Source organism: Leptosomus discolor, unplaced genomic scaffold (assembly GCF_034619465.1).
Source record: "Leptosomus discolor isolate bLepDis1 unplaced genomic scaffold, bLepDis1.hap2 HAP2_SCAFFOLD_241, whole genome shotgun sequence".
Taxonomy (NCBI): Eukaryota; Metazoa; Chordata; class Aves; order Leptosomiformes; family Leptosomidae; genus Leptosomus; species Leptosomus discolor.
The window spans coordinates 5,561-31,299 of record NW_028237964.1 but is presented as its reverse complement, the minus strand read 5'-3'; the positions used below and the strand labels follow the sequence as shown (position 1 = coordinate 31,299).

The following is a 25,739-nucleotide window of genomic DNA, read 5'->3' as shown; positions in this document are numbered from 1 at the left end:
TCGCTGCTGCCACCTGACGACCAACGCTCGGTACTGCAGCCCGGCGTCGCGCATGCGCCTTCGTTGCTCGCTCGCTCGCCTCTCCCCCCCAGCAACAAGCCTTGGGTTCTGCAGCCTGGGCGCTGCACTTGCGCCACGGCGCCCGCATTCTCCGCGCTGCCGCCCGCCGATAACGGCCATGCGATGCCGCGGGGCCCGCGGGGCGGTGCCCGGCGCTGGCCGCTGCCTCCCGGTCGGGTCGCGCCGCTGCCGCCCCAGGGGCGCGGGGCCGGCGGGCGCCTGGCGGGCGCGTTCGCGGGAGCAGTATGGCGGCGGGTGAGGGCCGAGGCCGGCGGTGAGGCGAGCCAGCCCCTCCGGCGGGTGCGGGGGTCTCTCGCGGCCGCTGGCCGCCCGGGGGCGGCGGGACGGGAAGCCTCAAAGCCCGTGCTGCGGCGGGCTGCCGGTCTGCTCAGGGCGAGCCGGGTCAGGGCAGCCGCAGGGAGCTCCCGGAGCTGGTGCAAGGGAAGAGGGGAAGGAGGCGGACGCCCCCCGCAGGCGCCGGCGCCGGGTGCCCCCCCCAACTCGACGGAGCTCCGCCTGAGCTCCGCCTGAGCTTCCCCTGGCCCCGCTCGCCCCGTGCAGCTGGGGCACTGCCCCGTGCACCTCCCCTTCAGCCGGTCCCGTAGCCCCACGCCGCCTCCCAGCCCTGTGCCGGGCAGGGAACGTGCGTGACTCTGCCTTCGTGCGGGTGCCGTCTTCGGGTTTGGGGTTTTTTTTTCTTTAAAAGCGTCAGTTTCCTCCCGAAGACCCAAGCAGCACAGTGCATGAGAGCTGCCTCTTGCCTTGACTCTTTCTCTTCTGTTCGTCCTAATTTTATGGGCGAGACAGAAATGGCCTTTTACGTTTAGATGCCCCAGTACAGTGTCAGTAACCTGTGGTGTCAGGATAGTTAGTTTTTGAGCACCTAGATGCCGGTAGAGATGTGACCAAAGGAACAGGCTGGAAAGTGATGTTTAAGCTTGTTTGTTATTTGATTTGTTTTTCTCATGAGAGCATTGATGACCTGTGGCTCAATGCACATTCTGTACCGTGGAGCCTTCAATCTAGGACTGTTATGTAAAAAAAAGCTGGTCCTTCCGAAAAAAAGACTGGTCCTTCATAGGATTGAGGTGTAGATTTGGGGAATCTCTTAAGTATGTGATCAGAATTAAAGCCAAATTTCACTTAATGTTGCTGCTGTTTTGTCTTTGCTTTTGTTACTTTCCCCACTGCTCCCTCATGATTGGGGGCTGTGAACGGTGACTTCCTTCCCCCCCCCCCCCCCCCCCAGTCTTTAACACCGTTCTCTCCCCTGCAAGAGACTCTGTATTTAAAAGTTAGTTCGTTTCCTCACAACTGTGTGTGTATGTCAGTAAAATTGAGTTCTGCTGACTGAAACCCCCAAAATGACACCTGTCTTACAGATCCGGACTATTTCTGGACAGGTGTTCCTCAGAGGCAAATGTTGTGGGCATACGGATCACCCGCACTTCATCCTCTGACAAGACAATCTGCTGAGACAGGGGGGAGCTGGGGGCGGGGGGAGGTACAGGGTCGTGGGGTTTTTTTGGTGTGATTTTGGGGGGGGGGGGGTGTGGGTTTGGGTGAGGAGTGTGGGGTGGTGTTGGGCGAGCAGTGCTGCTGTGGTTTGTGGGTGCGGGGGTGTCGTGTGGTTTGTGGAGGCATGTGGTTTTGGGGGAAAAAAAAATAAAAATGCGGTGCTGCCTGGTGGAAGCCCGCAGAGCTCTTTTGCTGCCTGGCCTCTGCTTTCCCTTTCCTTCACTCCTCTGTCACAGCTGTAATTGGTCTTCTGAGATGACCCAGAGGACGATGAAGTTACTCGCCTGTGTAACTGTGCTGGTAATACCAGGAAGGGGAGTGCTTGAGCTGGTCGTGAGTACCTTGGCTGCAAGTAGAGCTTCTGAAGGAAGACCAACGAGCAGGGGAAGCAGATAGCAAGTTTCCAAAGACGTGTGCGTGCGTGCGTGTGTGTGTTTGTGAAAGCCGTCAAAGTTGTATTGCCAAACGTTGGTTTTGGCACTATGTTCCCCGTGGCTGTTTTTGGTAAACTTAAAGTTTGAGGAAATTTGGTGTCGTGTGTGGCAAAAACATGTCCCTCTGTCTGTGCGTCCCCCTGCCTAAATAGCGTCGGTCAGTAGCCTGTCCAGGGGCAGGGCTGTTGTTCCCTGCTGTCACCGTTGCAGCGGTGGTGCTGCAACTTCTAGACCTAACGGGTGGGTTTAGGAGTGGAGGGAGAACGGAACGTTTTCCGTAAGGGCTGGGGATGCCGGCCCTCTTCTCCGTCCGCCGCTTTCCCGTGCGTGTGCTGCATCGGTTTTATTTTTCTCCCTTGTTCCTGTTCTAACTATTTATGAAGCTGTGGCTGCTGTGGCTTTGCCGTTTGCGTTCCTGCATTTTCATGGCATCCTGGATAGAGATCGCCTCCGCTGCGGTGAAGCGTCAAGATGCGGCTTTCAGTTGGACGCTTCAGAAACTGCATTTGCTGAAGTGGGTGCAGGTGAGACTGGTCTGGCGCCCGCGGCCATGCTCGCAGGGCAGCTCAGTGGCTCCTCGTCGAAACGGCGCGGCGCGCGTGGGCGTCCATAGGGTCGCGCTCTGGGTCTGAGAGCGCGCCGCATTTTTGCTGTTGGAAGGCGGAAGGGAGCGTGCGCCCTGTGAAATCTGAGGAGAGTCAAAAGCCAGGAGGGACCCTGAGCAGGTTGGGTGGCCCAACTGCAGTTTTAAAAGTTCTTGACCATTTGGGGGAGCTGCCTGGAATAAATCATTCCTTTTCTGCAAGGAGGCAGTTGACGAGGGCAGGGGGGTCACTGTACTCTTTAACGAAAATATTCGACTTGGGATATAGGTGTAGGGTGAGGTATATAGGCATAGGGCAAGGAAGTCTTGGCTCTGCATAGGCTTGAGAAAATGTACATAGCTGTCTGCGTGTGTCATCTGTGTGGATCTAGGGAAGGGAGTTCTAGTGAAACTAAAGCTGCTGCTGAGTCAAAAAAAAAAAAAAAAAAAAAAAAAGGCCGGGTTTTCTACGGAAAGCCAAAGCTCTATGGCCCGTCTCAACAGCTGGCCCAAAGGTGATGCAAAATGCTTTTTTCCTCCACTTGGCTGTAGTCTTCACAAAGCTTCACCAAAAAAGGAAGCTTTCAATTCCTAGCCCGCTTTGTGCTAAAGGGTGGGGTTTTTTGCTCTCAGCAGAATATCAGCTGCCACTGTTTCACCGTGGTCACTCTCTCTTCTGCCCTGAAAGTACAGGACTGGTGGGAAGGATCCCGAGTGCTCTGCGAGTACAACGTACACCTCCGATGAGCGTCTGCGTTTTTCCCCAGGCACTTGTAGTACGGACTTTAAAGTGAACGTGAAGAGTGCGCCGGCTCTCCTTCTCTAGTTTTTGTATGAAATATTTTAACAGAAACACTCCAAATAAGTAAGGTCTGTTCTGGAGCGCATTGTGCCTGTGCGAAGCATACTTCCCTCCGTTAATTTTCTCTTCCTGAGGGCGTGCGTAGCCTTCTGTTTCTGTGCGCTTGCTGAGAAACGATTCTCTGAGAATTGTGTGGTACTGAAAGGGGAAAAGAAACTGCGCGTAAGAGTTTGGGTGTTCTGAAGAAACAGACTTTGTTTTCGCGATGAAAGCTTTGTGCTTTTTCAGTCTGTAAGCTTTTAAAGTGTCTTATAGCGGGACGTGAAAACCTGAGGGAGAGCTGACATGTCTACTAAGAGCGATCAAGGTCAAAGAGGAGATATGGAGGACAGAACAGGACAAATTGGTGTTGCTTCCTCGTGTTTTCCGGGCTTTCCCTGCAAACATTCAAAGAAGTCGAACTTCCCATGAGAGCACGTCTTCAGAGATGACGTACTTGGCCGTAGAATTCATCGGTGACAAGACCTTTCACTTTCTTTTGAAAAAAAAAAAAAAAAAAAAAAAAGAAAATGTCGATTTCCTTCCAAACACCCAAGCAGCACAGCACCTCTTCCGAAAGCTGATGGCATTGCCGGTCTTTGGGTTCTCAGTTGTAACAGTCGAGGTACCATAAAAACATGTTCCTCCGCGTGCTTCAGTACAGCCAGAAGCATTAGCAAGTCTGCCGGTCCTTTTTGGTAGCCTTATGTATTGCAGCCCTGGGGATTTGTTTTTTTGTTCTTTTCCAGAAAGGAAAACCATGTGGGGGATCTCTTATCTCCCTGATTTTTCTGTCATAAATGAAACTTTTTTTAAAAAAAAGAAAAAGTTGGAATTGTGTAATTTACAAACGGACCTGCATTGTTTAAATTTAACTGCCAAATAGCTGCTGTGTGCGATTGATGAGGGGTGTTTAAGCAGTTTGGTATTTGTTCTATATGTTTTAAAAGAGAGGCTGCTGAACGTTACGGGTGTTTTTCCCCGTATTTGGAGGGAGTGCTCCGAAGTACTTTATTTCTGCCTGGCTTTGGATGGTGCGTTTCCCTGGCCACTCGGTGGCATCTCTCCTGGGCAGTGCAGCTGCCCAGACATCCCTGCTAATTGCGTAACGCACAAGAAAACCCCTAGTCGGATGGGAACGGTGTATTTTGGCTTCAGGTGATTTAATGGTGTCTGTTCGCAGCTAGGCGAGTGCGGTTAATACAAACGGAAAATGAAACCCTTTTGTAGTGTAAGCATTTTTATTGCCCGTCCATAAACATCCACGTGCCTTTTTAGTATAAAGTGAACTACTGAGATTTCTTCTTCATTTTTCATTGTACTCTTTAAAGTTTTACATTGTCAGCTTTATTGACCAAGGTAGCAAGACGTGCAGCAGCAGCGGCGGTGGCGCAAGGGCAGTAGCTGTTGCGGTGAGTCCGTAAGCGTAGGCTCTGATGACGGTACGGCCTCGTCCTGCGGCCTCGTGGGGTTATCTCCCCGCAGGGGTGCTGTGAGGCAGGGACAAGACATTTTCCAACGCCAGCAGGAGTGTTTGCTTTTCTGCTAAGAATGTGTTCACAATCGTCTCAATTAGTATTGTGTCCCAAGCCCAAATACAGTCTTGGTGGAGAATGGATTGAGAGCAGCCCGGCAGAGAAGGACTTGGGGTGTTGGTTGACGAGAAGCTCGCTGTGTCCCAGCAATGTGTGCTCGTAGCCCAGACAGTGAACCGTATCCTGGGCTGCATCACCAGCCGCGTGGCCAGCAGGATGAGGGAGGTGATTCTCCCCCTCTACTCCGCTCTGGTGAGACCCCACCTGCAGTGCTGCGCCCAGCTCTGGAGCCCCTTCCAGCGCTGGAAGGCAAAAAGAAAAGCCTCCTAGGAGCCTGCTTCAAAAGTGTCTTGTGTCTTCCTCCAAGAGAGGAAATGCGGGGCCTGGACACTTGCCTCTACTTCAGGGTTAGTGCTGGGTGAGCTACAGGAGCCCCCAGGCCCTCTGGGCGGCTCCCTGGCCCCCCCGTGCTGCGATATGGCCAGGGATCCAAGGCAGGGCGGGGTCTCGGCTTTGATTTCTCACCCTCATCCCTTCGTCTCCTTCACGTGGGCCTGCCCATGTCCAGTGCCGCTGGCTGCTCTGCACGCAGCAGACTGTCTGCCCCCCGGTCTCTCCGGGGCACCGCGAGACCTCCCTTGGCTCCGGGACTTCAGATCAGTCTCCTGGAGGTGAGAGGGACAGCAGAATCGCTGCCTCAGCTCTTTGTCTTCCTTGCAGACCCTGGAAGCCATGGACACGATGCTAGACACGTTGGTGCTCAACTGTTCTGCCTCCAGAGTCAGCGAGGAGCTGCAGAATATCTTTGAGGTCTGGCACGTGCAAAGAGTGGGTTTCACAGGGGCTGCTCCTCACCCTGGAGGGAGGGAAGGGATTGTCCGCTCTTGAGTGGACGGTCCCCACACCAGTGCCATGCAGAGAGAGCACACTGCAGGGAGGGTGCCCACCTCCCTTGGGTAACCAGGGGCTGCCCAGCAAGCTCTTTCGGAGCACAGTGGCTGCAGAGGCTGGCATCTGGCTACCTGCCTGGCCACAGGCTTGGCCCGGGGGTTTTGTCCCAAGCCTGCGAGCCACGCTAGGGCACGAACCCCGCTACAGGCTTTGCTCAAGATCAGAGGAAGCCTTGATGGATGGTGCGAGTCCAGCCCAGGAGTTGAGCAGTGCAGCCTCTGCTGAAGCGGGCGTCCGCTCCCAGGGCACACCAGCGTCTTCTCTCCTCCCAGATGCTGTTGCCTTTCACCACCTCCGAGAGAGAAGCTGTGCGGGAGAGGACTGTGAGGAGGATTCGGGTGCTGAGCAATTTTCTGGCCAACAATTCCACGCTGAAGGTAAGGAGCCAGGCGCCCTCCAGAGCACAGCAGAGCAGCCCGCAGCTCTCCCCGTGTGGGGCTGCTGCCCGGCTAGCTGCTTTGGGAGCCGCGGCTGGCGTGGCCCTGCAAAGCCCTGACTTGCCAGGGACCAGCCCTGGGCACGCTCTTGGGTTCGGGACTTTGGCACCAGCTGCCTGCCCTCCAGCCTTCTGCTGTTCTGCCTCCCTTGCCCAGGCCTGGCTCTACTTTGGAAGAGAGATGTGCCACAGAGTCTGCTACCCAGAAATCCGCATTCAAATCCTGGGACAGCTGCTCGGACGTCTCGCCCTGTTCCAGTTCTCCAAGGAAGAGACAAGCTGTCCCGCTTCCGATGCTCTCTTCTGCCTCAACATATTCATGCAGAAGCAAGAAAGTAAGAGACGTTGTGGTGGGCTTCATCCCTCCACACACAGACATCTCCTGACAGGTCTGCTTCTCTTCCTGACCGCCTTTACCCCTTACCGCTGCTTCCTGTAGCATCCCAGCTGTCCTTTTGCTGCAGAAGCTGAGTGCTCTCCTGAAGTCCAGGATCTGTTCTCTGCTGCTTTCCTTCCTCCCTCCTTTCAGGATCCTGAACCCCACTGTTTTGTGGTCCCCACGGCCAAAGCTACCATTGAGTGCCACGTCCCAAAGCCACACCTTCCCTCTTAGTAAACGGCTGTTCACTCTGTGCACCACCACGGCTGATGCCTCCAGCCCTGCCACAAGCGTAGCAAGAACCATGCCCCACGCTCTCCCGAAAGCTCCTTGACCGCTTCTCTCCTGCCATCTTGCCATCAGATCTCGGGGCGGTTTGGTAAGCTTGCTGGCAAAGCTGCTGTGTCTTATTGCCTCTTCTGTGTTTCCCCCACTATTTAGGCAGGTCAATGCTAAAGGCTAAAGCACCGCAGCTCCATTGGGAAGATAAGACCATCTCCTTGCTGCGTGCAGAGGGCACCAGAGACCTGGTAATAAGCTCCCCACCTTGCTGGGCCTCTTGTCCATGGCATCAGCAGGGGACGGGCGTGAGCAAAGGCATCCAGAGTCAGCGGGGCTGGCATGGCCTCACTGTCCCTGGTGTTCCTGCTGTCCCCGAGCAGGGATGATGCAAGGGCTGCACTTTGGTGTCCCGGCAGCAGCTCCAGCTCTCGTGGCCACCAGCAAGCCCTGGCTCGCTGTAGGGCCAGCACGTTGTGCCCAGGAGCCCAACCTTCCTCCCTCACTCGGGGGTGGGGGTGGGGGTGGGGGTGGGGGGTTGGGCTCGCTTCTCGTCCTCATCCTCCCCTGTGCAGTGATGGCAGCCCTGCAGCCAGCTTTCCTGTGAGCCCTGCCACCAGCACTGCCGGGCATCTCTCGCCAGGGCTGCTCGCACTGCCCATCTAAGCAGCACCACCAGGGCACTCGGGGCAGCGTGCCTTGCCTCCCTCCCTTCCTTTCGTAGGAGTTTGGAAAATACCTCCACCCTTCTGAGAGGACAGACGTCGTCCTTGTGGCCATCGAGGCGCTGGCAGACTCCGGCATCTTTGTGAAGGAAGCGAGAGAAATGCTGGGTGCGGTCATGAGGGACCCTGATTTCTGGCTGGTGGATGTAAGTGGCCTGTGGCTGGGTGCCCTGCCCATGAGCCCTGCCAGGCCTTGTTCCTCTCTCCCTCCCTTCCAAACCCAGGTGTCTCGAAAGGCAGCAGAGATGGATGGGGAGGGCAGCTGAGGAAATGGCTGCACTCCAGTGGCAGCACCATCCTCTCCTGCGTCCCCTCTAGGTTCCACAGCTCATGAAGTGCATCCACAAAAACCTCAAACACATCAACAGGGAGTCAGCCCGGCAGAGCCTGCAGTCCTTACTTCTCCTGCTGACTGACCGGTACCCCATGCAAGTGGTCGTGAGCCTGTTGAAGCTCTCTCCACCAGAAGACAGGTACGGGCCCCAAAAGCCATGGGAGGGCTTGTTCCCTGCAGGGAGAGGCGCCCAGAGACTTTCTGGCTGCCAGACCCAAGGAATGCTGCAGGACACCCCCCGAGGAGCAGGGCTCTCCTTCCCACGCTTTCCAGCCCTGGTGGCTCGGCCAGGCCCGCAGCAGCCAAAGCTGGCCGAGCCAGCCCAGAGCCTCGCCATCGCTCTCCTCCCAGCCCCGCGGGGAACACCACCTCAGCCTTCTCCTGCTGCCCAGGGCATCCCGACCGAGGGGCAAGGTCTGCATCCTGCGGAGCTGACCCCGGCCGTGCTGCTGTGGCTGAGGCAGCCCTGCTGACAGAGCACTCTGGCTAGCAGCACTGACGTGGCCACCTGGGAGATGCTGTTCTCCGTGCCCCGGACTTTGGAGAATATCTTAAAGGAGCTCCTCAGCAAGCTCCAGGGCACGGAATTACGCAGCCTGGTCCCGTCAGCCGCAGAGGACGCCTTCATCCCCCGCTTGGCTGTGAGTTCCCAGAAAAGGCCCTGATTGCCTTCAGCGAGCCCTGCAGGCTCTGCCAGTATCTCACTGCTGTGTTTGTATCAGTCGGAGGACGTTGCTGACCCGTCCCGCCTCGAGAGCCATCAGAGGCATCCAAGCCTGGCGACGGTCTCCCTCTTTCTCAGAAGCCTCATCGCGCTGTCAGGCAGACCTGACATGGTGAGCAGGGCGTTGTCAAGGGGGGAGCCACGTTGTCAGGCGGGGGCTGGGGCAGGGGGTAAGGCGGTCGCGTGGCCTCGGCCAGGAGAGACTCCCGTGCCACCGCCTGCCGGGAAGCCGGACCCGGACCCGGGGCTCGCTGACCAGAGCATTTTTGCCAGGGTGGTCTTTGACCGTTGCACCAAAAGGAAACTGCCTTTCATCCAGGCAAGAAAAATGCAGGTTCTCCTGCCGCCCGTCATGGAGGTGCTCCAGGATGGCGATGCAGATATCGAGAGGGAGGTCCTGGTGGTCTTCCGGAATGTGATGGGTCACCTGGAGAGGAAGGAGGCCAGCCCCATCGCTCTGCAGCTGGCAGAGAGGCTCCCGCCCCTCTTCAACGAGGTAAGGCTGATGTGGGAGCCTGAGCACCGTGGAGGGGTGCGGGGCAAGGACAGCTGCCCTTCAGCCCAGCCCTGCGGGCAGGGCCTTCTGCCCTCCTCGCTCCCCTGGGCTCTCGTGGGATGGCTTCTGGGCTTTGCAGCCCAGCCTGGCTTCCCCAGGCAGGCGGATGCCTCCGGGCAACCTGAGCCCCCTGTGCTGGGGCCCAGCCTGGCCCCTGTGCAAAGCACCTGTAGGCCAAGAGCCCCAAGGGCTCCCCAGCTGTGCCGCCAGGCAGGAGCGGAGATTCCCACAGCTCCTGTGTGCACAGCTCGACCCTGGAGCACCTCCCCTCACATCTGCCATGCTAATGCTCACAGTAAGCAGGGAGTGGCTCTTTCTCAAGTCCCCCTCAAGTCCTTCTCCCTACCAGGAGTCCAGCCAGACAAGAGAGCTCTCCATCAGCCTGTTGAGAGACGTGCTGGAGACTGTGGTGGGGGACGACCGGAGGAGGATGAAGAAGAAAGCGCAAAGGGGCCTGCTGCCATTGTTCTTTCACCTGCATGACGGGGCTGACACCGTGGCCAAGGCAGAGATTCCAAAGCTGGCAGGGCGTGCTGACCCCCCGGGCGAGCGTCAGGGGCAAGAGCTGCTGGCAGGCAGATGCTGGGAATGCGTGTCGCCTCTGGCTCCCACTGCCCAAGACACTGAGGACAGGGCAGAGCTGCCGTCCGTCCCTGCACGGGTCCCACCACGGCCTTCCTCATCCCCCAGTGCCTCTTGCTGCGGAGGTGGAAGGGCAGGCGGGGTCCCCTCCCAGCTACGCTCCCTCCGTTCAGCCCTCCTCCCGCGCAGCCCTTAGGAAGGGTCCCTGCAGACCCAGTGTGAGCAGGGGCAGAGAAACTGGCACGGACATTTCCAACACCTGTGCCCTAGCTGGTCCAGCAGGGCTCAGCAGCAGCCCGTGGCCACTGAGACCTGAACAGGCGCATCCCTGCGGGTTTTTCAGGCTGTCCCTGGAGGTGTTGGAGGCTGAGGCTTTGAGCCTCCGTCCCTGTCCCCCAGGCCTGTGCCCAAGGGAGCCCCAGAGGCTGGTTTGGGCCAAGGCGTGTCCCAGCTTCCCGAAAGGGCAGGATCACCCCAGGAGCAAAGGCAAGAGGGGGGCGATGCCAGGTCTCCTTCCCCAGGCTGTGGTGCCGTGTCTTGACTTCTGCTCCTCTGCAGGTCTCTGGGGAAGCCCTCATCGTCGCTGCAGAGCTCCTCAAGTGGAAACAGCTCAAGCACCTTACCCAAACAGAGCAGACATGGAGAATTGGAGAGTGCTTGGTGAGTGTGAGCCCCGGGGCCTGGAGACTCTGGCCCTTGGGGGCCTCGCAGTGGCACGGAGGGCTCTCGGTACCGCTGGGACCTCTCAAACTCAGCCCCACAGGGCTCCTGGCTGGGAGACAGGAATGGCCTGGGGGGGGGAAGGAGAAAGGGAGGTGCTGGGAGGAGGGGCTGGTCCAGCCAACTGGGGAGGCTCTGTGACACGGCCATACCCTTGTGCTCCCTCTAGCTGGTGCAGAAGAGGAGCAGGGCTGAAGAATACTTGAATCGGAGCCTGCCGTACCTGCAGGACGCTCAGGCTGCCTTGCGAGAGGCAGCAGTGAGGTTCATCGGTGAGCCAGATCCCCCCCGAGTGCCTCTTTTGGCAACCTGGCCCCAGTCCCTGCTGCTGTACTGGCAGCAAGGAGGCAGCCCTGTGCCTGCCAGAGCCCCAGCTGCCCCGTGCAGGGCTTGGCCTCCCTCTCCCACCCCTGCCCGGGCAGCTGGGCTCCGTGGCCGCCTTGCTCTGTCCCACCCGCCTCGGGCACTGGTCTTCCTTGGGCTCTGCCCTGATGAGGGGGAGGAGGGCGTGCAGCCAAGGCGGCAGGGCGGGCTGCTGTGCTGCTGGGAGCACGCTGGGGAGCGGGAGGTCTGACGACGCCCTGTGCCTAGGGCTCGCCGCGCGGCACCTGAGGGACCAAAGCAAGGAGAAGCGGGCTGAGATCTGCAGCGGCGAGTAGGGGCAGTGCCGTGTTGGCCGGGGCTGGTGGGGCAGGGGACAGAGCCAGGGCAGGGGGCTGCCCTGCCCTGCCTCGCTCCAGGGAAGCGGAGGGGCATTTGGGGCATTCCTGGGCAGTGGCTCTCTCCTGGCCAGGGGAAGAGGCGAGTGGGGCTGGCATGGTCTGGAGGGGATGCCTGGGGCTCTCTGCAGACACGAGACTTCATCTCAGCTCCATTTCTTTGTGTCGCAGCGCTCAAACCCTTGGAGGAAGACGTCGAGCCCTCGGTCTGTTCACTGGCGCTCCAGACCGTGCTGATCGTGAGTTCTCCAAGGAAGCAGCCAGCATCAGGATGGACTCGGGTGCTGTGCTGCTGGCCCTGCAAAGCCAGGGAGGGGTGAAGCTGTCCTTGGGAAAGTGGAAAATGAAAGCTGCATCAACCAACCCGGTCCCCTGGTATCTTTCACGCGGGGAGCGTCCTTCACGTGCGGAGCGGGCACCATCATTCCCCGTCTCTGCCGCTGACGGAGGGACAGGCAGCTCGCGCCTCGGCACACCCCTGGCTGCAGTCGTTTGACAAGCTTCCCCCTCAGCCAGGCTTTCCCCCCAAAGTAGCTGTGTTTGTTCACCCCCTGGGGAAGCCTGTTCTTAAGGGGGGGGCGAAGGGGAAAGGGCAGCCCCCGAAGGAGCGCCCACCACATCCTTCCCTTCAAGATGCTGCGTTTCTACAGACTGTTTCATTTCTCAGTTTGCCCTGAAGTTTGACTCTTTCCCTGAGGCAGAAAGAGAAAAACGGGGCTTGTGGGAACCACGGAGAGCTCTTTGCAGAAGTTCGGGACTTAGGCAGTGACCAAAGCACGTTTCCGAAGACCAGCGGTCCTGTTTCCTGGTGAGGCTAGCAACAGGAAGTAGTCTGGCCACAGCTTGGAAACGCGAGAGTTGTGACCGTAGGGGTGTTTCTGGTTCTTTTGCGCCCTGCCGCTCTGTTGGTAGTTTCGAGGGTGACGGCGTTTCCTAGTTGCCGCGACTCCGTGGTGAAAGACGCCTTTTGATTTTCCACGCAGCCTGGAAGCGGAGAAGAGGAAAGGGACAGACAGCACGTTGTTCCCTCCCCCACGTCTGCTATGGCGTCGGGGAGGCGATTCTCCAGGCCTGCAAAGAGAAGCGCCTGGAAGAGGCCTGGCACTTGTTTGGGAAGGGAGCTGCTGTGCTGGTGTCTCTGTGGGGCAGGAGGTCCTCGGGCTGGCCTGGACCCCCGCTGTGGTCCACAGCCCTCGTGGGTGGGCGAGGGGGCGCTCGATGGTGCCCCTGGCCCTCCCCTGCAGTGCGTCCGGAGCCGGCCGCGCCCAGCCCGGGGCAAGCTAGGCCTCCCCTCCCAGAGGCTGCCCCTGTTACTGAGGCGCAGATCCATCTGTGGGTCACCCCTGCTGGTCCCTGCAGCAAGCAGCTGTTGCTGACGCCCTCCCGAAACCTCGCCTGTCTGGCCACCTTGCAAGCGGATCTGAGGGCGGTTAAAGTCCCCCATGAGTACGAGGGCGTGTGACAGAGGCAGAGCAGGGCCAGAGAACAGCAACGAAGCCAGCAAAGGGTCTAGAGAACAAGCCTAATTAATCATCGCGATGGCTGGGGCCGGGCAAAACTCCGGAGGGGAGCAAGAGGCGGCAATGTCGTCGTGGCCTCGGACTGGGAGCAGGCAGCTGTCTCCTCCGAGAGCGAGGGGCTAAGCTCATGTAACTGTGCCGGCGGACCGCCGGGGTTGCTCCTTGGCGTGATTCCGTTTGAGGCAGCTGTGTTCTGGGGGGGGGAAAGGCGAGGGCGATAGTCCTCCGGGCCGAGCCCAAGGCCCCGCCCCGGGCTGCGGGCCCTGCCGCAGGCCGTGAGGGCGCCCTGTCCCCATGGCAACGGGACCGCGCGGCCCCGCCGCCAACGGCCACGCTTTTGCCGCCGTCGCTGCTGCCACCTGACGACCAACGCTCGGTACTGCAGCCCGGCGTCGCGCATGCGCCTTCGTTGCTCGCTCGCTCGCCTCTCCCCCCCAGCAACAAGCCTTGGGTTCTGCAGCCTGGGCGCTGCACTTGCGCCACGGCGCCCGCATTCTCCGCGCTGCCGCCCGCCGATAACGGCCATGCGATGCCGCGGGGCCCGCGGGGCGGTGCCCGGCGCTGGCCGCTGCCTCCCGGTCGGGTCGCGCCGCTGCCGCCCCAGGGGCGCGGGGCCGGCGGGCGCCTGGCGGGCGCGTTCGCGGGAGCAGTATGGCGGCGGGTGAGGGCCGAGGCCGGCGGTGAGGCGAGCCAGCCCCTCCGGCGGGTGCGGGGGTCTCTCGCGGCCGCTGGCCGCCCGGGGGCGGCGGGACGGGAAGCCTCAAAGCCCGTGCTGCGGCGGGCTGCCGGTCTGCTCAGGGCGAGCCGGGTCAGGGCAGCCGCAGGGAGCTCCCGGAGCTGGTGCAAGGGAAGAGGGGAAGGAGGCGGACGCCCCCCGCAGGCGCCGGCGCCGGGTGCCCCCCCCAACTCGACGGAGCTCCGCCTGAGCTCCGCCTGAGCTTCCCCTGGCCCCGCTCGCCCCGTGCAGCTGGGGCACTGCCCCGTGCACCTCCCCTTCAGCCGGTCCCGTAGCCCCACGCCGCCCCCCAGCCCTGTGCCGGGCAGGGAACGTGCGTGACTCTGCCTTCGTGCGGGTGCCGTCTTCGGGTTTGGGGTTTTTTTTTCTTTAAAAGCGTCAGTTTCCTCCCGAAGACCCAAGCAGCACAGTGCATGAGAGCTGCCTCTTGCCTTGACTCTTTCTCTTCTGTTCGTCCTAATTTTATGGGCGAGACAGAAATGGCCTTTTACGTTTAGATGCCCCAGTACAGTGTCAGTAACCTGTGGTGTCAGGATAGTTAGTTTTTGAGCACCTAGATGCCGGTAGAGATGTGACCAAAGGAACAGGCTGGAAAGTGATGTTTAAGCTTGTTTGTTATTTGATTTGTTTTTCTCATGAGAGCATTGATGACCTGTGGCTCAATGCACATTCTGTACCGTGGAGCCTTCAATCTAGGACTGTTATGTAAAAAAAAGCTGGTCCTTCCGAAAAAAAGACTGGTCCTTCATAGGATTGAGGTGTAGATTTGGGGAATCTCTTAAGTATGTGATCAGAATTAAAGCTGAATTTCACTTAATGTTGCTGCTGTTTTGTCTTTGCTTTTGTTACTTTCCCCACTGCTCCCTCATGATTGGGGGCTGTGAACGGTGACTTCCTTCCCCCCCCCCCCCCCCCCAGTCTTTAACACCGTTCTCTCCCCTGCAAGAGACTCTGTATTTAAAAGTTAGTTCGTTTCCTCACAACTGTGTGGGTATGTCAGTAAAATTGAGTTCTGCTGACTGAAACCCCCAAAATGACACCTGTCTTACAGATCCGGACTATTTCTGGACAGGTGTTCCTCAGAGGCAAATGTTGTGGGCATACGGATCACCCGCACTTCATCCTCTGACAAGACAATCTGCTGAGACAGGGGGGAGCTGGGGGCGGGGGGAGGTACAGGGTCGTGGGGTTTTTTTGGTGTGATTTTGGGGGGGGGGGGGTGTGGGTTTGGGTGAGGAGTGTGGGGTGGTGTTGGGCGAGCAGTGCTGCTGTGGTTTGTGGGTGCGGGGGTGTCGTGTGGTTTGTGGAGGCATGTGGTTTTGGGGGAAAAAAAAATAAAAATGCGGTGCTGCCTGGTGGAAGCCCGCAGAGCTCTTTTGCTGCCTGGCCTCTGCTTTCCCTTTCCTTCACTCCTCTGTCACAGCTGTAATTGGTCTTCTGAGATGACCCAGAGGACGATGAAGTTACTCGCCTGTGTAACTGTGCTGGTAATACCAGGAAGGGGAGTGCTTGAGCTGGTCGTGAGTACCTTGGCTGCAAGTAGAGCTTCTGAAGGAAGACCAACGAGCAGGGGAAGCAGATAGCAAGTTTCCAAAGACGTGTGCGTGCGTGCGTGTGTGTGTTTGTGAAAGCCGTCAAAGTTGTATTGCCAAACGTTGGGTTTGGCACTATGTTCCCCGTGGCTGTTTTTGGTAAACTTAAAGTTTGAGGAAATTTGGTGTCGTGTGTGGCAAAAACATGTCCCTCTGTCTGTGCGTCCCCCTGCCTAAATAGCGTCGGTCAGTAGCCTGTCCAGGGGCAGGGCTGTTGTTCCCTGCTGTCACCGTTGCAGCGGTGGTGCTGCAACTTCTAGACCTAACGGGTGGGTTTAGGAGTGGAGGGAGAACGGAACGTTTTCCGTAAGGGCTGGGGATGCCGGCCCTCTTCTCCGTCCGCCGCTTTCCCGTGCGTGTGCTGCATCGGTTTTATTTTTCTCCCTTGTTCCTGTTCTAACTATTTATGAAGCTGTGGCTGCTGTGGCTTTGCCGTTTGCGTTCCTGCATTTTCATGGCATCCTGGATAGAGATCGCCTCCGCTGCGGTGAAGCGTCAAGATGCGGCTTTCAGTTGGACGCTTCAGAAACTGCATTTGCTGAAGTGGGTGCAGGTGAGACTGGTCTGGCGCCCGCGGCCATGCTCGCAGGGCAGCTCAGTGGCTCCTCGTCGAAACGGCGCGGCGCGCGTGGGCGTCCATAGGGTCGCGCTCTGGGTCTGAGAGCGCGCCGCATTTTTGCTGTTGGAAGGCGGAAGGGAGCGTGCGCCCTGTGAAATCTGAGGAGAGTCAAAAGCCAGGAGGGACCCTGAGCAGGTTGGGTGGCCCAACTGCAGTTTTAAAAGTTCTTGACCATTTGGGGGAGCTGCCTGGAATAAATCATTCCTTTTCTGCAAGGAGGCAGTTGACGAGGGCAGGGGGGTCACTGTACTCTTTAACGAAAATATTCGACTTGGGATATAGGTGTAGGGTGAGGTATATAGGCATAGGGCGAGGAAGTCTTGGCTCTGCATAGGCTTGAGAAAATGTACATAGCTGTCTGCGTGTGTCATCTGTGTGGATCTAGAGAAGGGAGTTCTAGTGAAACTAAAGCTGCTGCTGAGTCAAAAAAAAAAAAAAAAAAAAAAAAGGCCGGGTTTTCTACGGAAAGCCAAAGCTCTATGGCCCGTCTCAACAGCTGGCCCAAAGGTGATGCAAAATGCTTTTTTCCTCCACTTGGCTGTAGTCTTCACAAAGCTTCACCAAAAAAGGAAGCTTTCAATTCCTAGCCCGCTTTGTGCTAAAGGGTGGGGTTTTTTGCTCTCAGCAGAATATCAGCTGCCACTGTTTCACCGTGGTCACTCTCTCTTCTGCCCTGAAAGTACAGGACTGGTGGGAAGGATCCCGAGTGCTCTGCGAGTACAACGTACACCTCCGATGAGCGTCTGCGTTTTTCCCCAGGCACTTGTAGTACGGACTTTAAAGTGAACGTGAAGAGTGCGCCGGCTCTCCTTCTCTAGTTTTTTTATGAAATATTTTAACAGAAACACTCCAAATAAGTAAGGTCTGTTCTGGAGCGCATTGCGCCTGTGCGAAGCATACTTCCCTCCGTTAATTTTCTCTTCCTGAGGGCGTGCGTAGCCTTCTGTTTCTGTGCGCTTGCTGAGAAACGATTCTCTGAGAATCGTGTGGTACTGAAAGGGGAAAAGAAACTGCGCGTAAGAGTTTGGGTGTTCTGAAGAAACAGACTTTGTTTTCGCGATGAAAGCTTTGTGCTTTTTCAGTCTGTAAGCTTTTAAAGTGTCTTATAGCGGGACGTGAAAACCTGAGGGAGAGCTGACATGTCTACTAAGAGCGATCAAGGTCAAAGAGGAGATATGGAGGACAGAACAGGACAAATTGGTGTTGCTTCCTCGTGTTTTCCGGGCTTTCCCTGCAAACATTCAAAGAAGTCGAACTTCCCATGAGAGCACGTCTTCAGAGATGACGTACTTGGCCGTAGAATTCATCGGTGACAAGACCTTTCACTTTCTTTTGAAAAAAAAAAAAAAAAAAAAAAAAGAAAATGTCGATTTCCTTCCAAACACCCAAGCAGCACAGCACCTCTTCCGAAAGCTGATGGCATTGCCGGTCTTTGGGTTCTCAGTTGTAACAGTCGAGGTACCATAAAAACATGTTCCTCCGCGTGCTTCAGTACAGCCAGAAGCATTAGCAAGTCTGCCGGTCCTTTTTGGTAGCCTTATGTATTGCAGCCCTGGGGATTTGTTTTTTTGTTCTTTTCCAGAAAGGAAAACCATGTGGGGGATCTCTTATCTCCCTGATTTTTCTGTCATAAATGAAACTTTTTTTAAAAAAAAGAAAAAGTTGGAATTGTGTAATTTACAAACGGACCTGCATTGTTTAAATTTAACTGCCAAATAGCTGCTGTGTGCGATTGATGAGGGGTGTTTAAGCAGTTTGGTATTTGTTCTATATGTTTTAAAAGAGAGGCTGCTGAACGTTACGGGTGTTTTTCCCCGTATTTGGAGGGAGTGCTCCGAAGTACTTTATTTCTGCCTGGCTTTGGATGGTGCGTTTCCCTGGCCACTCGGTGGCATCTCTCCTGGGCAGTGCAGCTGCCCAGACATCCCTGCTAATTGCGTAACGCACAAGAAAACCCCTAGTCGGATGGGAACGGTGTATTTTGGCTTCAGGTGATTTAATGGTGTCTGTTCGCAGCTAGGCGAGTGCGGTTAATACAAACGGAAAATGAAACCCTTTTGTAGTGTAAGCATTTTTATTGCCCGTCCATAAACATCCACGTGCCTTTTTAGTATAAAGTGAACTACTGAGATTTCTTCTTCATTTTTCATTGTACTCTTTAAAGTTTTACATTGTCAGCTTTATTGACCAAGGTAGCAAGACGTGCAGCAGCAGCGGCGGTGGCGCAAGGGCAGTAGCTGTTGCGGTGAGTCCGTAAGCGTAGGCTCTGATGACGGTACGGCCTCGTCCTGCGGCCTCGTGGGGTTATCTCCCCGCAGGGGTGCTGTGAGGCAGGGACAAGACATTTTCCAACGCCAGCAGGAGTGTTTGCTTTTCTGCTAAGAATGTGTTCACAATCGTCTCAATTAGTATTGTGTCCCAAGCCCAAATACAGTCTTGGTGGAGAATGGATTGAGAGCAGCCCGGCAGAGAAGGACTTGGGGTGTTGGTTGACGAGAAGCTCGCTGTGTCCCAGCAATGTGTGCTCGTAGCCCAGACAGTGAACCGTATCCTGGGCTGCATCACCAGCCGCGTGGCCAGCAGGATGAGGGAGGTGATTCTCCCCCTCTACTCCGCTCTGGTGAGACCCCACCTGCAGTGCTGCGCCCAGCTCTGGAGCCCCTTCCAGCGCTGGAAGGCAAAAAGAAAAGCCTCCTAGGAGCCTGCTTCAAAAGTGTCTTGTGTCTTCCTCCAAGAGAGGAAATGCGGGGCCTGGACACTTGCCTCTACTTCAGGGTTAGTGCTGGGTGAGCTACAGGAGCCCCCAGGCCCTCTGGGCGGCTCCCTGGCCCCCCCGTGCTGCGATATGGCCAGGGATCCAAGGCAGGGCGGGGTCTCGGCTTTGATTTCTCACCCTCATCCCTTCGTCTCCTTCACGTGGGCCTGCCCATGTCCAGTGCCGCTGGCTGCTCTGCACGCAGCAGACTGTCTGCCCCCCGGTCTCTCCGGGGCACCGCGAGACCTCCCTTGGCTCCGGGACTTCAGATCAGTCTCCTGGAGGTGAGAGGGACAGCAGAATCGCTGCCTCAGCTCTTTGTCTTCCTTGCAGACCCTGGAAGCCATGGACACGATGCTAGACACGTTGGTGCTCAACTGTTCTGCCTCCAGAGTCAGCGAGGAGCTGCAGAATATCTTTGAGGTCTGGCACGTGCAAAGAGTGGGTTTCACAGGGGCTGCTCCTCACCCTGGAGGGAGGGAAGGGATTGTCCGCTCTTGAGTGGACGGTCCCCACACCAGTGCCATGCAGAGAGAGCACACTGCAGGGAGGGTGCCCACCTCCCTTGGGTAACCAGGGGCTGCCCAGCAAGCTCTTTCGGAGCACAGTGGCTGCAGAGGCTGGCATCTGGCTACCTGCCTGGCCACAGGCTTGGCCCGGGGGTTTTGTCCCAAGCCTGCGAGCCACGCTAGGGCACGAACCCCGCTACAGGCTTTGCTCAAGATCAGAGGAAGCCTTGATGGATGGTGCGAGTCCAGCCCAGGAGTTGAGCAGTGCAGCCTCTGCTGAAGCGGGCGTCCGCTCCCAGGGCACACCAGCGTCTTCTCTCCTCCCAGATGCTGTTGCCTTTCACCACCTCCGAGAGAGAAGCTGTGCGGGAGAGGACTGTGAGGAGGATTCGGGTGCTGAGCAATTTTCTGGCCAACAATTCCACGCTGAAGGTAAGGAGCCAGGCGCCCTCCAGAGCACAGCAGAGCAGCCCGCAGCTCTCCCCGTGTGGGGCTGCTGCCCGGCTAGCTGCTTTGGGAGCCGCGGCTGGCGTGGCCCTGCAAAGCCCTGACTCGCCAGGGACCAGCCCTGGGCACGCTCTTGGGTTCGGGACTTTGGCACCAGCTGCCTGCCCTCCAGCCTTCTGCTGTTCTGCCTCCCTTGCCCAGGCCTGGCTCTACTTTGGAAGAGAGATGTGCCACAGAGTCTGCTACCCAGAAATCCGCATTCAAATCCTGGGACAGCTGCTCGGACGTCTCGCCCTGTTCCAGTTCTCCAAGGAAGAGACAAGCTGTCCCGCTTCCGATGCTCTCTTCTGCCTCAACATATTCATGCAGAAGCAAGAAAGTAAGAGACGTTGTGGTGGGCTTCATCCCTCCACACACAGACATCTCCTGACAGGTCTGCTTCTCTTCCTGACCGCCTTTACCCCTTACCGCTGCTTCCTGTAGCATCCCAGCTGTCCTTTTGCTGCAGAAGCTGAGTGCTCTCCTGAAGTCCAGGATCTGTTCTCTGCTGCTTTCCTTCCTCCCTCCTTTCAGGATCCTGAACCCCACTGTTTTGTGGTCCCCACGGCCAAAGCTACCATTGAGTGCCACGTCCCAAAGCCACACCTTCCCTCTTAGTAAACGGCTGTTCACTCTGTGCACCACCACGGCTGATGCCTCCAGCCCTGCCACAAGCGTAGCAAGAACCATGCCCCACGCTCTCCCGAAAGCTCCTTGACCGCTTCTCTCCTGCCATCTTGCCATCAGATCTCGGGGCGGTTTGGTAAGCTTGCTGGCAAAGCTGCTGTGTCTTATTGCCTCTTCTGTGTTTCCCCCACTATTTAGGCAGGTCAATGCTAAAGGCTAAAGCACCGCAGCTCCATTGGGAAGATAAGACCATCTCCTTGCTGCGTGCAGAGGGCACCAGAGACCTGGTAATAAGCTCCCCACCTTGCTGGGCCTCTTGTCCATGGCATCAGCAGGGGACGGGCGTGAGCAAAGGCATCCAGAGTCAGCGGGGCTGGCATGGCCTCACTGTCCCTGGTGTTCCTGCTGTCCCCGAGCAGGGATGATGCAAGGGCTGCACTTTGGTGTCCCGGCAGCAGCTCCAGCTCTCGTGGCCACCAGCAAGCCCTGGCTCGCTGTAGGGCCAGCACGTTGTGCCCAGGAGCCCAACCTTCCTCCCTCACTCGGGGGTGGGGGTGGGCGTGGGGGTGGGGGGTTGGGCTCGCTTCTCGTCCTCATCCTCCCCTGTGCAGTGATGGCAGCCCTGCAGCCAGCTTTCCTGTGAGCCCTGCCACCAGCACTGCCGGGCATCTCTCGCCAGGGCTGCTCGCACTGCCCATCTAAGCAGCACCACCAGGGCACTCGGGGCAGCGTGCCTTGCCTCCCTCCCTTCCTTTCGTAGGAGTTTGGAAAATACCTCCACCCTTCTGAGAGGACAGACGTCGTCCTTGTGGCCATCGAGGCGCTGGCAGACTCCGGCATCTTTGTGAAGGAAGCGAGAGAAATGCTGGGTGCGGTCATGAGGGACCCTGATTTCTGGCTGGTGGATGTAAGTGGCCTGTGGCTGGGTGCCCTGCCCATGAGCCCTGCCAGGCCTTGTTCCTCTCTCCCTCCCTTCCAAACCCAGGTGTCTCGAAAGGCAGCAGAGAGGGATGGGGAGGGCAGCTGAGGAAATGGCTGCACTCCAGTGGCAGCACCATCCTCTCCTGCGTCCCCTCTAGGTTCCACAGCTCATGAAGTGCATCCACAAAAACCTCAAACACATCAACAGGGAGTCAGCCCGGCAGAGCCTGCAGTCCTTACTTCTCCTGCTGACTGACCGGTACCCCATGCAAGTGGTCGTGAGCCTGTTGAAGCTCTCTCCACCAGAAGACAGGTACGGGCCCCAAAAGCCATGGGAGGGCTTGTTCCCTGCAGGGAGAGGCGCCCAGAGACTTTCTGGCTGCCAGACCCAAGGAATGCTGCAGGACACCCCCGAGGAGCAGGGCTCTCCTTCCCACGCTTTCCAGCCCTGGTGGCTCGGCCAGGCCCGCATCAGCCAAAGCTGGCCGAGCCAGCCCAGAGCCTCGCCATCGCTCTCCTCCCAGCCCCGCGGGGAACACCACCTCAGCCTTCTCCTGCTGCCCAGGGCATCCCGACCGAGGGCCAAGGTCTGCATCCTGCGGAGCTGACCCCGGCCGTGCTGCTGTGGCTGAGGCAGCCCTGCTGACAGAGCACTCTGGCTTGCAGCACTGACGTGGCCACCTGGGAGATGCTGTTCTCCGTGCCCCAGACTTTGGAGAATATCTTAAAGGAGCTCCTCAGCAAGCTCCAGGGCACGGAATTACGCAGCCTGGTCCCGTCAGCCGCAGAGGACGCCTTCATCCCCCGCTTGGCTGTGAGTTCCCAGAAAAGGCCCTGATTGCCTTCAGCGAGCCCTGCAGGCTCTGCCAGTATCTCACTGCTGTGTTTGTATCAGTCGGAGGACGTTGCTGACCCGTCCCGCCTCGAGAGCCATCAGAGGCATCCAAGCCTGGCGACGGTCTCCCTCTTTCTCAGAAGCCTCATCGCGCTGTCAGGCAGACCTGACATGGTGAGCAGGGCGTTGTCAAGGGGGGAGCCACGTTGTCAGGCGGGGGCTGGGGCAGGGGGTAAGGCGGTCGCGTGGCCTCGGCCAGGAGAGACTCCCGTGCCACCGCCTGCCGGGAAGCCGGACCCGGACCCGGGGCTCGCTGACCAGAGCATTTTTGCCAGGGTGGTCTTTGACCGTTGCACCAAAAGGAAACTGCCTTTCATCCAGGCAAGAAAAATGCAGGTTCTCCTGCCGCCCGTCATGGAGGTGCTCCAGGATGGCGATGCAGATATCGAGAGGGAGGTCCTGGTGGTCTTCCGGAATGTGATGGGTCACCTGGAGAGGAAGGAGGCCAGCCCCATCGCTCTGCAGCTGGCAGAGAGGCTCCCGCCCCTCTTCAACGAGGTAAGGCTGATGTGGGAGCCTGAGCACCGTGGAGGGGTGCGGGGCAAGGACAGCTGCCCTTCAGCCCAGCCCTGCGGGCAGGGCCTTCTGCCCTCCTCGCTCCCCTGGGCTCTCGTGGGATGGCTTCTGGGCTTTGCAGCCCAGCCTGGCTTCCCCAGGCAGGCGGATGCCTCCGGGCAACCTGAGCCCCCTGTGCTGGGGCCCAGCCTGGCCCCTGTGCAAAGCACCTGTAGGCCAAGAGCCCCAAGGGCTCCCCAGCTGTGCCGCCAGGCAGGAGCGGAGATTCCCACAGCTCCTGTGTGCACAGCTCGACCCTGGAGCACCTCCCCTCACATCTGCCATGCTAATGCTCACAGTAAGCAGGGAGTGGCTCTTTCTCAAGTCCCCCTCAAGTCCTTCTCCCTACCAGGAGTCCAGCCAGACAAGAGAGCTCTCCATCAGCCTGTTGAGAGACGTGCTGGAGACTGTGGTGGGGGACGACCGGAGGAGGATGAAGAAGAAAGCGCAAAGGGGCCTGCTGCCATTGTTCTTTCACCTGCATGACGGGGCTGACACCGTGGCCAAGGCAGAGATTCCAAAGCTGGCAGGGCGTGCTGACCCCCCGGGCGAGCGTCAGGGGCAAGAGCTGCTGGCAGGCAGATGCTGGGAATGCGTGTCGCCTCTGGCTCCCACTGCCCAAGACACTGAGGACAGGGCAGAGCTGCCGTCCGTCCCTGCACGGGTCCCACCACGGCCTTCCTCATCCCCCAGTGCCTCTTGCTGCGGAGGTGGAAGGGCAGGCGGGGTCCCCTCCCAGCTACGCTCCCTCCGTTCAGCCCTCCTCCCGCGCAGCCCTTAGGAAGGGTCCCTGCAGACCCAGTGTGAGCAGGGGCAGAGAAACTGGCACGGACATTTCCAACACCTGTGCCCTAGCTGGTCCAGCAGGGCTCAGCAGCAGCCCGTGGCCACTGAGACCTGAACAGGCGCATCCCTGCGGGTTTTTCAGGCTGTCCCTGGAGGTGTTGGAGGCTGAGGCTTTGAGCCTCCGTCCCTGTCCCCCAGGCCTGTGCCCAAGGGAGCCCCAGAGGCTGGTTTGGGCCAAGGCGTGTCCCAGCTTCCCGAAAGGGCAGGATCACCCCAGGAGCAAAGGCAAGAGGGGGGCGATGCCAGGTCTCCTTCCCCAGGCTGTGGTGCCGTGTCTTGACTTCTGCTCCTCTGCAGGTCTCTGGGGAAGCCCTCATCGTCGCTGCAGAGCTCCTCAAGTGGAAACAGCTCAAGCACCTTACCCAAACAGAGCAGACATGGAGAATTGGAGAGTGCTTGGTGAGTGTGAGCCCCGGGGCCTGGAGACTCTGGCCCTTGGGGGCCTCGCAGTGGCACGGAGGGCTCTCGGTACCGCTGGGACCTCTCAAACTCAGCCCCACAGGGCTCCTGGCTGGGAGACAGGAATGGCCTGGGGGGGGGAAGGAGAAAGGGAGGTGCTGGGAGGAGGGGCTGGTCCAGCCAACTGGGGAGGCTCTGTGACACGGCCATACCCTTGTGCTCCCTCTAGCTGGTGCAGAAGAGGAGCAGGGCTGAAGAATACTTGAATCGGAGCCTGCCGTACCTGCAGGACGCTCAGGCTGCCTTGCGAGAGGCAGCAGTGAGGTTCATCGGTGAGCCAGATCCCCCCCGAGTGCCTCTTTTGGCAACCTGGCCCCAGTCCCTGCTGCTGTACTGGCAGCAAGGAGGCAGCCCTGTGCCTGCCAGAGCCCCAGCTGCCCCGTGCAGGGCTTGGCCTCCCTCTCCCACCCCTGCCCGGGCAGCTGGGCTCCGTGGCCGCCTTGCTCTGTCCCACCCGCCTCGGGCACTGGTCTTCCTTGGGCTCTGCCCTGATGAGGGGGAGGAGGGCGTGCAGCCAAGGCGGCAGGGCGGGCTGCTGTGCTGCTGGGAGCACGCTGGGGAGCGGGAGGTCTGACGACGCCCTGTGCCTAGGGCTCGCCGCGCGGCACCTGAGGGACCAAAGCAAGGAGAAGCGGGCTGAGATCTGCAGCGGCGAGTAGGGGCAGTGCCGTGTTGGCCGGGGCTGGTGGGGCAGGGGACAGAGCCAGGGCAGGGGGCTGCCCTGCCCTGCCTCGCTCCAGGGAAGCGGAGGGGCATTTGGGGCATTCCTGGGCAGTGGCTCTCTCCTGGCCAGGGGAAGAGGCGAGTGGGGCTGGCATGGTCTGGAGGGGATGCCTGGGGCTCTCTGCAGACACGAGACTTCATCTCAGCTCCATTTCTTTGTGTCGCAGCGCTCAAACCCTTGGAGGAAGACGTCGAGCCCTCGGTCTGTTCACTGGCGCTCCAGACCGTGCTGATCGTGAGTTCTCCAAGGAAGCAGCCAGCATCAGGATGGACTCGGGTGCTGTGCTGCTGGCCCTGCAAAGCCAGGGAGGGGTGAAGCTGTCCTTGGGAAAGTGGAAAATGAAAGCTGCATCAACCAACCCGGTCCCCTGGTATCTTTCACGCGGGGAGCGTCCTTCACGTGCGGAGCGGGCACCATCATTCCCCGTCTCTGCCGCTGACGGAGGGACAGGCAGCTCGCGCCTCGGCACACCCCTGGCTGCAGTCGTTTGACAAGCTTCCCCCTCAGCCAGGCTTTCCCCCCAAAGTAGCTGTGTTTGTTCACCCCCTGGGGAAGCCTGTTCTTAAGGGGGGGGCGAAGGGGAAAGGGCAGCCCCCGAAGGAGCGCCCACCACATCCTTCCCTTCAAGATGCTGCGTTTCTACAGACTGTTTCATTTCTCAGTTTGCCCTGAAGTTTGACTCTTTCCCTGAGGCAGAAAGAGAAAAACGGGGCTTGTGGGAACCACGGAGAGCTCTTTGCAGAAGTTCGGGACTTAGGCAGTGACCAAAGCACGTTTCCGAAGACCAGCGGTCCTGTTTCCTGGTGAGGCTAGCAACAGGAAGTAGTCTGGCCACAGCTTGGAAACGCGAGAGTTGTGACCGTAGGGGTGTTTCTGGTTCTTTTGCGCCCTGCCGCTCTGTTGGTAGTTTCGAGGGTGACGGCGTTTCCTAGTTGCCGCGACTCCGTGGTGAAAGACGCCTTTTGATTTTCCACGCAGCCTGGAAGCGGAGAAGAGGAAAGGGACAGACAGCACGTTGTTCCCTCCCCCACGTCTGCTATGGCGTCGGGGAGGCGATTCTCCAGGCCTGCAAAGAGAAGCGCCTGGAAGAGGCCTGGCACTTGTTTGGGAAGGGAGCTG

General features: G+C 58.6%; 4 protein-coding genes across 4 annotated transcripts; all 4 read left to right on the top strand.

Moving 5' to 3' along the window:
- Positions 1-5,312: 5,312 nt before the first annotated feature.
- On the top strand, positions 5,313-7,872 carry LOC147412299 (maestro heat-like repeat-containing protein family member 7; the record flags this gene model as incomplete). Its single annotated transcript, XM_086481502.1, has 6 exons — positions 5,313-5,378; positions 5,692-5,781; positions 6,195-6,299; positions 6,516-6,693; positions 7,179-7,267; positions 7,741-7,872. Coding segments are annotated over exons 1-6 (627 nt in total), but the record flags the coding sequence as incomplete, so codon positions are not given.
- A 764-nt stretch (positions 7,873-8,636) lies between these two features.
- Positions 8,637-11,302, top strand: LOC147412298 (uncharacterized). Its single transcript, XM_086481507.1, has 6 exons — positions 8,637-8,716; positions 8,798-8,911; positions 9,119-9,295; positions 9,705-10,597; positions 10,827-10,929; positions 11,249-11,302. The coding sequence occupies exons 2-4, from the start codon at positions 8,909-8,911 to the stop codon at positions 10,131-10,133; spliced, it is 609 nt and encodes a 202-aa protein (XP_086337633.1). The 5' UTR covers positions 8,637-8,716; positions 8,798-8,908; the 3' UTR covers positions 10,134-10,597; positions 10,827-10,929; positions 11,249-11,302.
- Positions 11,303-18,552: 7,250 nt separating this feature from the next.
- On the top strand, positions 18,553-21,112 carry LOC147412297 (maestro heat-like repeat-containing protein family member 7; the record flags this gene model as incomplete). The annotated part of the gene is made up of 6 exons (XM_086481501.1): positions 18,553-18,618; positions 18,932-19,021; positions 19,435-19,539; positions 19,756-19,933; positions 20,419-20,507; positions 20,981-21,112. Coding segments are annotated over exons 1-6 (627 nt in total), but the record flags the coding sequence as incomplete, so codon positions are not given.
- Positions 21,113-21,375: 263 nt separating this feature from the next.
- On the top strand, positions 21,376-24,541 carry LOC147412296 (maestro heat-like repeat-containing protein family member 1). The gene is made up of 7 exons (XM_086481506.1): positions 21,376-21,454; positions 21,808-21,955; positions 22,037-22,150; positions 22,358-22,534; positions 22,944-23,836; positions 24,066-24,168; positions 24,488-24,541. Exons 1-5 carry the CDS (start codon positions 21,408-21,410, stop codon positions 23,370-23,372), a joined length of 915 nt encoding a protein of 304 aa, XP_086337632.1. The 5' UTR covers positions 21,376-21,407; the 3' UTR covers positions 23,373-23,836; positions 24,066-24,168; positions 24,488-24,541.
- Positions 24,542-25,739: the final 1,198 nt, after the last annotated feature.